The sequence below is a fragment of the Daldinia decipiens genome (assembly GCF_022478715.1).
Source record: "Daldinia decipiens strain CBS 113046 unplaced genomic scaffold F4813scaffold_8, whole genome shotgun sequence".
Taxonomy (NCBI): domain Eukaryota; kingdom Fungi; phylum Ascomycota; class Sordariomycetes; order Xylariales; family Hypoxylaceae; genus Daldinia; species Daldinia decipiens.
The window spans coordinates 189,736-204,714 of record NW_026054551.1 but is presented as its reverse complement, the minus strand read 5'-3'; the positions used below and the strand labels follow the sequence as shown (position 1 = coordinate 204,714).

Sequence of the window (14,979 nt, the reverse complement as noted above, 5' to 3'; positions counted from 1 at the left end):
GTCACTCTTTAGCACATTGGCCGGCTGGGTCTTCGTCTTGCATTTCACCAACCGCTCTTAGATCCGCTAGAAACCGTCGAATCCTCAATCCAGTTTTTGTCCGTATCATTGCATCATACGTATTATCTGCTGCCGCGTGTATGGCCACTTGGAGACCCTTGATGACGTCTCTGTCGCTGATATGTGCGTCCTCATAATCAAAGAACACGTCCAAATCCTTTAAAATGTCCCCGGTCTGAGGTATCGTAGGTAGCGTCTTTTCCTTTGAGGGATGGGATGTTAGCTGTTTCGACGGTGGAGTAGGTGGCTCCCGAGTAGGCTTAGGCAAGGATGGTGATGGCTTCTTTGACATTGACTTGGGCGATTTAATGGGTGGCATCTTCCGGTTTACAAAGATGATCTCTTCGTTTAGTCTAGGCCGGCGTGTGGGAGTAATCCCGGAAGCGTAACGATTAGAGTGACGGGGTGAGTATTGCTTCTGATTCGTCTTATCTGTCAAAGTTATAGGACGACTGTATAACTGAGTCGGCTTATCGGCTTCCTGCTCCAACTTTTCGAGCTTCTGAGAAACTTCGTCCAATGCCCGCTCTAAAGAGGAAGCCCGGCTAACAGCATACCGCGCTGCAGATGGCAGTGAAGGAACCGTAGAAGGAGATGTCCGTGGCGACACGCTACATTTACGTTGGCCCATTTTAGTGACGGGAACTGGAGCATCTTTTGGTTCAGCGAAGGGATATATCTGAATCTTTTCCTGGTCTACATGAGTCGGAGACGTCTCCTTTTCTTCTTCGATGGTTTCAGGAAGAGGGAGACGCGCCATGGCCACATCTCGCTTCCGTAGACCAGTATGCGCTAATGGTTGCATCGACCCAGGTTCTGGACCAGCTCGTGGAGCCATTGATCCCGAATATCGTTCACGGTCGCCGCGCTTAACTTCGACCCATGACAACTTCCGACCAGATGGCTCACGGCGTGTAGGAGAAGCAATCGGTTTCGATGTAGCCGCACGACGGAATCCAGACGGGCGGATCCCAGGGCTGAGAGAAGAACGGTTATTCCGTGCATGTTGGGAATCTATAGTCTTTACCCGGTGGCTAACCTGGCTATCCTTGACGGGCTGACGTGTATACTGTGGCCTAGCTCGGCTGTCGCTATGGCTTTCCCTGGCTGGTGACTTCTTTCTTAACCATGGCAATATGCTTCCTCTGTCCTTAGACAACAATTTCCGCTTCGATTTGGATTTTGGGCTTGGTAATATCTCGATTGGATTGCCGGCTGGGGTGAACTCGACATACGACCCAGAGCTCGAGCCTGATTTCTCGCTCAAGGCATCATCTTGTCCATCAAATTCACCGTCTACTTGAACCGAGGCCTGAACGTACCTAGCCGAACTATTCATAGGATTCTCATTGCTTTTGTTTTTAATTAGAGGCCTTCGGCTCTGTTCTGCCGATGTCACGGCAAGGCCAGCTGCTTGAAATTCCTCTTGATATGGTAAGAGGGGCCGAACAGTATGATATGACATCTTGGAGTCAGAATCCGTGGGCGTCCTGACTAGAGCGACTGGAGCCTTGCCAACTGCTCCGGTGGCATCTGCATACTTCTCAAGTTGTCTTGTAAAGCGATTCAAGGCCTTGCGCTGGCTTGAAGTCCGAGAAGGGATTTCCGAGGACTGAAAATGCTCTACCGCTGCCTCCTCTGGTATGACTAAGGTTGATAACTGTCGTTGCTGGACTAGTGATCTATTAATTGCATCCCAGACGAGAGGATCTGCAAGGCCAAATCTTTTCTCTCGAGCCTTTCCTCGATTCCGCGTTGTAATACCCATACCCCTCCGCCGTAGGCCACCGGCTATCTGGCTACTATGCTCCATCTTTTTAGTTGAAGAATCTCTATTTCTATTATCAATAATATGGGCTTCAGTGCGATCCCTACAGAGCTGCTTATTCTCAATTGAGGTTGCCGTCTTGGGTTTCGTATTGATTATCTGCGATTGTCGTAGGGTACCCCAATATGGATGGTCCTCTGTGAACTCGGGGACTTGCATCAGCGAATACTGTTTACCGCCACTTGTAGACTCCCCCGTTCCTCGTGAGGGAAGACGCCTGCTAACTCGGACGCCATTTTTCTTCCGACTAATCCTGCGTTGCCGTTGTCGTTCTCCAACTAAAGGTTCTAGTAATGGTGGGCGAAATAATGCTTCGGTGGCTCGTTGGGAGAGCTGCTCATTCGGGATTGCCGATGGATGAGTGATTTTCGGTCGACGATGTGGACTCCCCTTCTAAGGTAAACTGAGTTTAGGCATCGTCGATATTCCAAGAGTGATCCCCAAAAGATCCTAAAGGTACCTAACGTATGTTATGAAAAGGGTGTATTGACTGGCCGCATGTTTTAAAGCAAAAAAAGTAGAAAATGAATTTCAGGGTCATTCCTGGCCTCGTCCTCAGAAGATACGAAGTGAGCGAACCGCTCTTGCCCTTGAGCGGTGGTTTAGTAGATCGATATTAGAAGTTGATAATTGTAAGAGTTTCTCGTATGATAATGAGCTGCGACTTCCTGCCCATAACATTGCTATAGTATGGGAATCTGAGACGGTCGCGATTGTAATATCCGTGGTGAAGTCGTAAACTAAGAACCTAACCTAGGTATATATTTATAGAAGATATCGAAGGTATAAATGATCGATCTCATCTAATATCTTTTATACCAGGTGCCGAATACATTTCTAATTGACGATGTCCTTTGCGTAAGAGGAATTCAATAACAGCAAAATCTCTCTTATCAACCTTGATACTCTTCTCGAATTCAGATCTAGGGTACAAGTTAGTCGCCAACACATGATAGAAACGTATCAATCCAAAGCCTTTCGAATAGAATACCTGATGAACGATTCAAAATGCGGCCGCGTAGCCTGTGGTCAGTTGTTAATTATAATTGCATTACGAAGGTTGAGTACAGCTACACGAACCACCGGCTTTTTGCGGCTCTCGCGGAGACATTTGCGGTAGAGTGACAGTACATCTTTTTGCAAGCCGGATAGACGCATTTTGAGTGATTAGGTCTTATCTAAGTGATATAAACCCACCAAGACGAGATTGATGCGACGGAACGGAACAAAATAGAGTATGCCTGTCATTAAGTACATAGGTAGTTGTGAAAGTCTCGACATCATCAATTTAGTTGCAACAATGTGGATCAGAGCTTACCTCCATTGTGTCATAAATATGAATATGCGCATCTTTAAGATTATTAAGAGCAGCTTATTTATAAAGCGAGTATTGTACTTATTGTACGTACCCCATGCGGATATTGGTATGCGAAATAATTATAAAAAATCTATTGTCTAATTCTGATATATTATCCATCATTCCGACCCGAGTATGTGAGTGTATTATTGAATAGAACCTCCCCTCCCTCTGCGGTGCTGCTTCATCGTTGAATTAGGTATCTACCAGGTAGGTAGCCCTATCGATTCCGAAAGTAAGCCCTCATTCCCTGGATAGCGACCCAGCCAGCGATGACGACCGTTACTATGATTCGTAGCTCGCGTACCGCAGCCGCAGCAGTCGGATCAAGGCGGATGATGTGCACGTGGTTGATAGCACCTGCGTGCTGTGCAGCAAGAGAAAAGGATTCCATAATTATTTCCCTCCTTTAGATGTTTTCAGGTTTGTTCACTGTAGACCGTGGTAAATAATGGTAGGCTGGTTCAATAATTGCGGTGTAGTATCTGTTGAAAATGAAATGCTGTTTAAACGAGAACGGCAAGCTCCGAGGCTAGGATTATATGGAATCGTTCTAGGTAAAAGGAGCTGGTGCTAATATTTAATTATAGAATATCGGTCAAGTCGAAGTCTATGATTCCTAATTCCTGCAGTTGACCGAGAGTAAAATTATTTAGCGACACAGGGCCAAGTTTTGTGGGTTCTTTTCTCCCCTTCAACGGCTGAAATAAGACTCAATTTGTTTCCGTTTTCTTTTTTCAATGAGACTATCTTATGTGAATAAGGGATCGAGTATATCAGTAAAACGAAAGCGACAGCTTGTATTCATCCACATTTAAGAACAAATGAGGGTGCTGATAAAACTCCTACTGGTATAAACCAGGGCGTCATATTATTTTGCTCAGTGTAAAATACCCGTAACAAAGACTTGAGCTAAAATCGCAGTACATCACTTTCAATATTCGAGCAAGAGTATTCGGTGATAGCATTATTTCATTTTGGCTACCTATTTTAAACTACCCACCCCCAGGATGAGGACGCCATAAAGACGCACATTGTATATTCAAAACTCCAATTATTATCCCTGAACCAGTCCACAATGACGGAGAGGAGCAGCATGCATGTAAATTCGTTAAGTGAGGGTATCCAGCATGCAGGAAGCGCGTCTCGTTCATACAACAACGGCAACAGAACCATTAATAACTTAGACGTCGCCAGAAACCCACCGACCATGACAGCCAAAAAAAAAAAAAACCATACACACGTTTTTAATTACACCTTTTGGGGCATGTCGTGAGTCTCGATCGCAACCTCCTTCTCGACCTGCTCTAGGTTCAAGTGAGCAACAGCCGCATCCTCGCCGTCGATGACCTTGACCAGCTCCTCGAGCGTGGGGCCCTTGGTCTCCACGTACATGAAGTACACGAAGGCCAGCTCGCAGAAGATCCAGCAGGTGTAGATGATATACAGCTTCCAGGCGTGGTCCAGACCGAACGCCTCGAAGGCGACCGGGTTAGCATACACGTTGAGGCACAGGGCGGCCTGGACCATGGTGTTTAGGACCATAAGACCCTTGGCACGGAGCTTGTAAGGCAGGATTTCGATGGCGTAACCGACGAGCAGACCAGACCACGCGAACGAGTAGAAGAATCCGAACAGCCAGATGAAGAAGATCATGGCGTAGTTGGCGCCAGGAGAGCGGTGCTCGCCGTATAAACCCGCACAGAGTGTCCAGAAGATGAACACGCCGAACATACCGGCAGTCGAGGTGAGGAACATCGTTCGGCGACCCCATCGGTCCACGAGCGTGGCCATGGTAACCGAGACGATAAGAGACAAGATCATTTGACCTCCGGAAAGCTAGAGGATCTTAGGTTAGAGACGGCTTTTCCGACCCGGGTCATGAAAACTTACACCGAACTTGGAGTTGGAGTCTGTCACACCAGCTTGGTCGTAGAGCGTGCTGGCAAAGTTGGAGATGATAGCGTTACCAGACCATTGGGAGAAGAGACCCAGAGACAGGAGGACTACCAATCGGTAACGATTTCCTTTAGTCCTGAAGAAGTCGAGGTAGCTGCTGTTGGATTTGCTCTCCATCTCTAGCTTGATGGTCTCCCTAATCTCGCGGTACTCGAACTGGACCGTCGGGTGGTGGGCGTCGCCGTTGGCGTGGTACTTGGTGAGGATGGCAAGGGCCTGTTCGTGCTTATCCTTGGCCATAAGGTATCGAGGCGACTCGGGGATCCACCAGATGAAGGCCATCTGGATGATGGAGGGGAGGGCCTGAAGGATGGCGGGAATACGCCACGACCAATCGTTCTGGATGTAGTTCGTGCCGAAAGAGAGCCATGTGACGACTGTGAAAGGGTTAGCAACTCCCATTCTACACAAGGCTTCAAGGGGCAAGACGTACCAATGGCACCCGCGTTCCATAGACAATTGTAGACGGCCGTGAGACGACCACGGTGCTGGGGGTGAGCAATCTCGGTCAGCAACATGGGAGAGGCGATTTGAGCTAAACTGTTTCCGAATCCCATCATGACACGACCACCCATAAAGGAGTTAATGTTCTGAGCAGTTCCTTGGAGAATAGCACCAACGATCATGATGACACAACCGACAACGATTGGCATTTTTCGGCCATAGTTATCAGCTAGTAGAGGGCTGTGATATGTCAGAACGTACAATGAATTTCGTATCCTCCCCCCGGCGCAGGAGAAGATAATTGAGACCTACACTAGGGGAATCGAGCCCAAGCTACCAATCTGGTACAACGCAGCAAGGAGACCGAGTTGCGATCCTTGTGGGTTGTTGAAGAAAGCCTTCCACTTGTCGAACACTTGTACCGAGTTAAAGAACGAGCTATACTGTTTGTTAGTTTGCACACTTCACCACATCCAAGAGAGTGTTGCGTGTAAGTCATACCCGTCGTAACCAGTAGTCGCCGAAGCAACGCAGAGTATGAAGCAGTAGAAGTACAGCTTCCTCAAACCGGGGTCCCTCTTCCAGTCGACCTTCTCAAAGGCCGGGGCCTCCTCCTGCGCATTCGCGATCTCATCCTTGCGCGGCGCGCTCTGCGAGATGATGCCGATCGCCATTGTCTCGGTTGGCTGCGAACTTTCTTTTCACACCGCGCGAGCGTAACTGGCGACTATGTCGAGGTGTTGCAACCTAAAGGGAGGACTCTTGCTGGTCCTTCGGTGAGGTTGAGGCTTACTGAAAAGCTTGGTCTCTTGAAGGTGAAAGGGTAGAGACGTGGTGAGTCTACAGTGAGGTGCTCGAAACAAAGCTCGAAGGGACGGAGGAACCAGATATATATGATCTATGGGAAGACCAGGGGCCGTAGCAAGGGTACCATCTACATTAGACGGGCGAGCGGACCGGTAGAGAAGCTTACTTGAACGAATTGCACCTAGCTTGTAGCCATCTCACTTCCTGAACGCGAGATCTGGAATGGGACCCTTTCTCATGGTAAGTCACTTACATAGGTACATACATATGTGGGTGGGTTGCGGGTCTTTCTTACCCCATTGCTCCCCCATCCCCTAGTCTCCCCCGTGGTGCCATGGACCATGGGGAATTAAGTAAACGGACCGGGGTACGAGTTACTAGTAAATGGCCCCCGTTGGCCATGGGAACTTGAGAACCGAGAGAACAAAAAGAAATCCGCATCTCGGTTAATGATTTTAATTCTAGATGCGCCGAGCACGAGCGATCTCAGGCCCGGCCGAGTTACAACGCCACCGTATTGTACAATTGTACATAATCAGGTCAACAACAAAACCCATTTAGTATGACTTGCAGGTGTTCTATATTGCTCGGTAGTATATTCGCATCTTTAACAGGTATATGCCTTTGTCATAGACCCTCATGCTACGTACCATCTTTGTCGCAGTAGATCTTCTACCGCGCCTAGGATAATTCTGCGGGAGGGTAGCCCTCGCCAATGTATCGACCGGCCGCCCATGTCACGATTTGATATGATAGACAGCTAGGTTGGCCGGGCGGGCCAGAAACGCTGGAACTCTTCGAGAACGCATAATAGTATAATACATCGTGGCTACCTATACATAGTACCATAGTACGGCAATCGTGGATGCCGTGTGATGAGTTCCTCAGCGAGCGAGCAGCACGATGCGAGCTGTCCTTGGTTGGATATAATCGATTTGCGGGGAAATACTCGACCAGTAACACCGATATCCTGGGTCTGATCCCACCGCGGGACGTGAGAGACGAACTTGGTTTATTTGGGTTGTGTAAGTTAACCTATACCAAATGTGTTCACATATGATTCCTCCTATTGGTGGCAATTGGGTGGCATCTGGATGGTGTACTATTATTCTAGCGACAACACCATTCTTGGACGATACCTCTGTTTCATAATGATCAACCCATGCCCCCTTCATATTGTCCATACTGAAAATTCATTAACGACCTGTATGATGGACCATGGTCTATTCTGATTCTAGCCTAGAGTAATTGGTTCCATGGTGTCGGAGACGGCCTAGAATATAATGCCTTGGCTTCTGTATTAGGCAGAATAATTTAGAATGCGATTCATGCACGTCAGAATCATTAGGAGAGTTTTGCGCGTGGGATAGTATACCAATACCAAAGCTCCGAGTCCCTTGTCGGAGGTCTAAGTCCCCTGTCGACGAGAAATAGAAGGATAGGTAGGAATCGGATTGTCGTTGATTTTGCTAGACCCATAAGTCACGCCTTGGCTAGAATATATCAACCTATCGCTTATATGGCAAATAGAGGCTGCGTCGTAGTGAAGCCAGAGAGTTTCGGTTACAGTTAAGCATCTCTCTATTACCGTACGCATATATGTTCATGTGGCTAACGAATCCGACCACTGAGATCAGCTATACATAAAAACTCTTCGTCATCAGATGAATCCATTATTCAGAGATTTCTGCTCGTCTATAGAGAACATATTTGTATTGTTGGGATAGTGCTATATCTGACCCGAACTATTCTGCGGCGGTCGTAGCAGAAATTAAATTAACAACGCTTGGCATCTCCCCCTTCTCTTTCGATCTCCATTCTCCAACGACCCTCACCCATCTTTGGATGCTTACGACATGCCCTATTGGGTAGAGTGCTAAAAAGAGCTAATTGTCTTCCATCCAACTGCCTATATGGTATTTTGGAGAAAGCTTGCGTTTACTACTTTACTGTATAAACTGTATAATAATACGTCGTCCTTCCATACACACACGATTACACCAGGAGTTCGATACACCGGCAGTCGAAGAGCTTCAGACGAGAGTGGAAGGAATACTAAGAGATTAGACGTAGCAAGGGTTTTCGGAACAGTAATCAGCTTAGACCTGGTCAGACGCTCAGCTGTTAGCCAGCATATATCTCGCTTCGGGATAACGCCCCGCGAAGCCGGACAATTGGAGAAGTCGAGTTAAGCAAAGCAATTCGTAGTAGTCATTTTCGAGCCTCAATACGAATGCAGCTCTAGTAGCTAGCACGTCTAGCAAGCCACATAGCACTTTTGTTACGGCTCATTATCCTAGTTGGGATATCGTGAGGTCTTAGTTAAGTGTCTAAATTGAAAGACTGGTTCTAGCTGGTCTGGTAGACCCCGGTTGTTATCATCGTCATTGATTCTGACCGATATAGGATGATGCTACTTGGATGCGGTGTAAGTGAATTGCTATTGTACAATACCTCAGCGCACTGGTTCCACCAACGCAGCCAGCGATGCGACTACGTAGGCGCTGGGTTCCAATCAAGTTGCAGATCCTCGTGAGTTGTTACCAGCTTTCTCTGTAGTTTGCCCCAGATCTGGGGAATTAGGACGCTAACTTGTAGAGGCTGTCCCCGTGGGAGCCCCGGGTTTCTTGAAGGAATGGCATTGTCGGACCGCTCTCACGACTCACGAGCATAAGTCACCCCCAACTGGGCCAATAGCTTCAGAAGGAGCTGCTAACGGCGCTCGCTTATGACCTGTAATCGTCAAGCCATGTTAGATCATCAACGAGGCGGCGAATTTGTGCCTCTCATACGCCGCATAATGTATTTTAGAGGATTAATCGCTCGATCTGATACGTTAATGCTAAGCAAGTATTCTTGAAATCTTGGACTCTCAGCTGCCCGTTCTGAAATCTAGACCGGTGGATCATCGTGGACGAGTTGAGGATGAAGACATTCAGCCTAAATGCGGCAAAATGCCTGGTCAGTCGTTTACAGGGGTCCCATGTAAGAAACGATCAGGGGTCATATTACATAGCGGGAAGCTTCCGAGGCAACGCACGCTTTGCCAGGATTGCGGGATGGTGCAGTTCAGAGAACTATGCCATGTACCTAGCACATGCCAGCCTCGTAAGCCAGCCTGACAAACTCATCTGCGATTCACAAAAGTAAGAAAGCCGTAGAAATAGCTAACCGTTAGCGAGTGAGTGTTGATGTAGTCCTTGGTGTTCAATAGATTAGTTCGCTACCGCTCAGAATCTCAGACTAACAACCACATCGAGTCGTTGCAAGAAAAGACAATCCTGTAGTACTATCATGTAAGCCTGTAAGCCATCGCCGCAATTCTATTCGAGTCCTAACCATTAGATATACTTCATTTGCTATGTGATTGCCATAAACGGGGATGCCGTGTGGTCTCTACTAACTTAGCTGATCACCAAATGACCCGGAAACCCGGATAGATGAATCAGAGGCGACTATTCCTATCAAAGAGTTTCTCCTCTCGGTCTAGGTTATACTTGGTTCAAAGCAGATATTGAGATAATTGACGCAAGAGAGAGCTGAACTAAGTGCTATGACTGATTGGCCGCCTGGCATGCGCTCTCTTATTCCCATGTGTTTGCTAACGAGGTCTATTTTCGTCGGCTGCATATATCAAGCGGCGCGATTCTCTCGGTTGTGGGCTCCAACGGATTCAGCCTGACAGCAACAAATATCCGTCGAACCCACATGGCCCGCATAACCTCGAATATCAAATAGACCGAACAATTGCACCGAAGAGTGGATTCTGCTTTTATTACTCCTGTTGAACGCCAGTCAATGCGTAATGCATTTTGAGGTATATCGCCTCATGTCTATCCGATCCGGAACGCCGGCTCGCCGTAATCCAATCGATCTCCCATTGTACAGAGAATCCCTAAAAGTGATTGTGATCTCCTTCGCTTGTGGCACGTCGTATCTCTATACTTGGAACCCGAAGCCGGCCATGCATGTCCGGTACTGATCTATAGTTGTCTTGCAATCGCTGGTGGGATCGGTTGCCTTTGAGAACAGCATACACTCGTCGCGCTTCGACTTCTCGTCTTTACAGACACAGCATGGCTAGTTGGTATACCGGTTAGCATAGTTGCGAGAAATAAATATGGTTGCATTCATACTTTCGGCTTCGACGTTGCGACCGCTTGGGAGCCGGGGCTCACGACAGGCTTGATTTCCGAGTTGGAGACCGAAGCTATTGTAAGTAAGTTAGCAAGATGTGGCAGTGGCAGCTAGGAAGGCTCCTTACGCATTGAGATACTTTGCGACGCCATTGCGCTTGTGCGCTTCTGTGTTTAGTGTATATAAGGAGTGTTGATGATTTAATTACCTTAGGTAGGTTAGGTAGGTATTCTGAACTTTTGTCGCGGGATGTGGCGGAACTGCCAATTAGCAATTAGTAATTCAAAAAAAGATGGGATGGTAGGTATGACGCGATTTGTAATTGACAGCCGAAGGTAGGCACAAAGACAAACGATAAGATACTTCACACAGCCATAAATCTTTATCTAAATCCCGATCTTTGTGGCGCAACATTAGCTTAGCTCCATTACAGACGACGCCAAAAGTTCCAAGATTCCTCTTTCGACTAGTTCGTATTATCGAAGAGCATGAACTTCACTCTATTATTAGTGATATCGTATTATTACCTTGCAGGTATTAAACGCGTATAGATTCCTTCTAGACCCTACTGTCTTCTATGTATGCACCCCAACCTGTTATAACTCATAACTAATAGTCAGGTATAACTACCTACCTATTCACTATAGCAAAGTACAATATAGCATGCGGTATTGACATTTCTAGGTTACAACCCCTTATTTTAGAACTACGAGGCGCAACGTAAAAGAGCTTCCGAGGAGTAATAGTTGACTTGGGAATAACTATACTAGGACTAGAACTAGTTTCCCTAGAGTTATCGACTACCATCTCATATCGATTGCTAGCGGTCATTTCCACAATCACCCACTAGCAAGGCATTACAATCATACAATCATAATGTATTTACCACCATTATGGTTGGTTACCAGCTAGAGAGATAGCTGAACCGGCCTTGACTGCTAAGTTAGTCCATAGCCAAACTCCACAGCGGTTAGAGGCCCTGTGGGTACGAAGACAGGGCATGCCATAGTCAAATCGAAAGAACATTGCATTCGATACGCACCTACCGTCTATTCAATCACAAAAGACCCTTCCTTCGAAGCTTCTGTTCGGTGTTCTAGTCTCTTAGACTTACCGCTATGCTCATATAATATATTGGACATGCCCATGCGGTGGCAGAGAAACTTTCGATTTTCTCTTATTAGCTTGTCATTTTATGTCATCTTCGAGCTATTCCATTCCGCTGCCGACGAAGCTGAACTGCCTCAAACATTTATACTAGGAATTAAGCATGGCTACGATCCTTCGTAATGCGCTATTAGTCGCACTCACAGCTACTCCTACGATCCAATCCGTTACACCAGTTCCAGTAAGGGTTGTTAGCTCGTCAAGTCACATATTACGCACCCAGCAAACATGCACGGGCGATGTAAAGTGTACTTGCGAGGTACTTCGTGACGTTTTAACAGATGTAAACGGAACTTTATTCCCCTCAGACGGAGCTACATATAACGACATCGAAGATGAAAATTAGTAGGTTGTTTCTCGTATTTACCAAGACATCCCGAGGGCTAACTCGTTCCGTTTGCAGTTCTGCAGCATGTAGGCTACCGGCTGCGTGTATTGTCAGCCCGAAGAACGCCCAGGAAGTATCTATGGCAGTAAAGATACTCTCCCAAAATGGGGCCAAGTTTGCAATTAGGAGTGGTGGTCACAACTACATTCCAGGCTTTGCAAGTGTCGACGAAGGGGTTCTAATTTCGCTTTCAAGCTTAAATTCAACAGAGTTGTCAGAAGACAAGACAACCGCTAAAATTGGGCCTGGGAACAGATGGCAAGCAGTTTACGAGGCTCTTGTGCCCGAAGGCCTAGTCGTGGTCGGTGGGCGTGTCGGCCCTGTCGGTGTTGGTGGGTTGATGCTCGGGGGTGAGTAAACCATGCTAATTATAACAGCGGTAACCCAGAATAGCCGAAACTAACAAAAAGAAGGTGGACTAAGCTACTTCTCAACCCAACGTGGCCTTGCTTTTGATAATGTCAAATCGTACGAGGTGGTTCTAGCTGATGGGACCATTGTCACCGCTTCAGCTGACAACGAGTATTCGGACCTGTATAAGGGGCTACGAGGTGGCACCTCTAACTTTGGTATAGTAACAAGTTATGAACTTTACACATACCCCGTTGGGGACTTCTATGTCGATGCCCGCGCCTATAGTCCGAATCAGACCTCTGATTTCCTACACGCCGTTGCCGAATATCAGAAGGAGGGACAGTTAGACCCGTTGTCAAGTATTAGTGGTACGTATAACCCAACCCGACAGGCGGACGCGATTCTATAATCGAAGCTAATATAAAATTAGTATGTGATAAGATCCTTTTTGCTCATGTCCCTTCTCTTTCTATATAAGATTTTAACATATCATAGGTCCAATTGCTAGAAAGTGGCCCGACCATTCTTCTACTCTATAACGAACCGGTGCAACAAGCTAAAGCATTCGATGCCTTCTATGCTCTTGGGGCGTACCAGCCGATCCTACCAGCTTTTAACGGTTCACTCTTGGATATCATGGCTTTGACGGGATCTCGATTCTCAACCGGCGAGATACGCACTTATGGCGAGACATTTAGTCACAAGACAGACGCTGATCTCATGGTCGAGTTATATAGTATCTTTACTGAGGAAACGGCTAGCCTCCCCAGTGGCGCTTCGGCTGTTTGGGTACCAAATTCAATTGCAGCTAGTGTAGCTACGCTGGGAAAACAATATGGTGGGAACTTGCTAGGCCTAGAGGAGGTCCCGCAACAATGTGAGTCTACCATTCCCCTTTGCCGTTTATTTATAGTAGGTACTAATAAAATCCACTAGGGTATGAGTGGTACATAACATGGACAGACCCAACGCAGGATAGAGCCATATGGGATATCTCCCAGAGAATAACTGAACGTTGCACGGACGCAGCCAAAGTAAAGGATTTGCTTTTACCGTACATTTTCATGAACACAGCAGGCAAGATACAGGACGTATTGAATGGCTATGGCACAGAAAATGTCGAGCACATTAAGGCGACAGCAGCGAAATACGACCCTGAACAAGTGTTCCAGACGCTCCAGAATGATGGATTTCTCGTCCGGAACTTATAGACGTAATAGCTTGTATATTTGGGTTAGTTTTGGATATTGGATCCGAGCGGTGGGTTTATAGAATAGAATGCTTCAGTGCAGAACATATGCGAATAAATAGAGTAATAAATAATAATAATTGTAGCAGGCCTTCACACAAGGCTGCGATCTATCAAATCTCCGTGTCACGCCGAAACATCAAAATAGGCAATTAAAGCTCATCCAACATGACTCTAGGTAGCTGTTACTACCTAGTAACTAGATAGTTAAGCAGAGCAATACTATTCAATATGTGAATATAAGGTGCTTTACTAATGTAGGGTGTTTGTAGGAGACGAAAGATTATCAGTTAAATTCATCTTCGCTACTACACAAGTTAGTTAAGATGAGGTCAATCGAGGAAATCCGAGTCCTCTCTGCCCATAGACCCTGAATTAACCAAGTGGACTTGCCTACAACCCGAGCTACTTCGCTCCCTTATTTCGTGTTTGCAGATTAGCTTATACGTTGTCTAGCTGGGCGGTGTTGCTGTCAATGTTGATTTCAGGCTAGCCCCCGAATATCCTTTCCCAGGGCTGGTCGAGGATGCGTATGCCGCTTTGACTTGGGTTAGCTTCTTCTACTCTATGTTATTTTTATCTTTTTCTTCCTGGCATCTCCTACACCTAGATGGGTTAGGAAACAGAGAGGAGAATATTATATGGATATATTTGTAGAGGACAAATGGTTGTGTACCTAAGGTATGCATATGGAATAGGTTTTTATGAACCTTGGGAATCTAGGAATCGGCCCGGCGAAGGGGTTTATAGTCGCGGGCGAGACCTCAGGGGCGAATATGGCTCTTGTAGGAACGTACCTCTGGATTACGTAGAAGAAAAAGATCGAACTACGGATTACGGGGGTTTATAGCAGTGCGAACTCAGGGGTAAGCGCGGAGACGGTACACGAGAAGTATTGACCCCTTTTTGTCGGTATGGAGCGGAATTGCCAGGTGCCTGTCATGTATATCGAGGCTGTTGGATGTATTAACGGTAAGATCATTATTAAAAACCGAAAGAGAAAACTACTTAGAGATGGGGGATTTATTATGCTGAACTAAACCCGCGGCGTACGAAGAAGCGTCGTATAAGAATAGGGGGAAGCGAGAGGTATATGTTCACTTACTTAGTTGTTAACTACATATTTAATATTGATAAAAACGGTCTCATTGTCCGTTTAATCGCATACCATTACCGTTTCCACCTTACCCCGCCAACCCCACCAAAACATATTCCCAGGTTTATAAGGT

General features: G+C 46.6%; 4 protein-coding genes across 4 annotated transcripts; 1 reads left to right on the top strand and 3 right to left on the bottom strand.

Moving 5' to 3' along the window:
- Position 1: 1 nt before the first annotated feature.
- On the bottom strand, positions 2–3,046 carry F4813DRAFT_387224 (uncharacterized protein; the record flags this gene model as incomplete). Its single annotated transcript, XM_049246531.1, has 4 exons — positions 2–2,281; positions 2,766–2,811; positions 2,880–2,911; positions 2,969–3,046. 4 exons carry the CDS (start codon positions 3,044–3,046, stop codon positions 2–4), a joined length of 2,436 nt encoding a protein of 811 aa, XP_049101697.1.
- A 1,114-nt stretch (positions 3,047–4,160) lies between these two features.
- On the bottom strand, positions 4,161–6,748 carry F4813DRAFT_323014 (general substrate transporter). The gene is made up of 5 exons (XM_049241029.1): positions 6,150–6,748; positions 5,961–6,086; positions 5,638–5,888; positions 5,139–5,581; positions 4,161–5,084 (listed from the first exon to the last, which is right to left on the bottom strand). Exons 1-5 carry the CDS (start codon positions 6,320–6,322, stop codon positions 4,497–4,499), a joined length of 1,581 nt encoding a protein of 526 aa, XP_049101696.1. The 5' UTR covers positions 6,323–6,748; the 3' UTR covers positions 4,161–4,496.
- A 2,989-nt stretch (positions 6,749–9,737) lies between these two features.
- On the bottom strand, positions 9,738–10,916 carry F4813DRAFT_351765 (cytochrome C oxidase copper chaperone-domain-containing protein). The gene is made up of 3 exons (XM_049242452.1): positions 10,720–10,916; positions 10,592–10,665; positions 9,738–10,535 (listed from the first exon to the last, which is right to left on the bottom strand). Exons 1-3 carry the CDS (start codon positions 10,742–10,744, stop codon positions 10,395–10,397), a joined length of 240 nt encoding a protein of 79 aa, XP_049101695.1. The 5' UTR covers positions 10,745–10,916; the 3' UTR covers positions 9,738–10,394.
- Positions 10,917–11,862: 946 nt separating this feature from the next.
- On the top strand, positions 11,863–13,712 carry F4813DRAFT_379555 (FAD-binding domain-containing protein; the record flags this gene model as incomplete). The annotated part of the gene is made up of 5 exons (XM_049245470.1): positions 11,863–12,104; positions 12,163–12,497; positions 12,561–12,869; positions 13,010–13,378; positions 13,438–13,712. The coding sequence occupies 5 exons, from the start codon at positions 11,863–11,865 to the stop codon at positions 13,710–13,712; spliced, it is 1,530 nt and encodes a 509-aa protein (XP_049101694.1).
- Between the last annotated feature and the right edge of the window lie 1,267 nt (positions 13,713–14,979).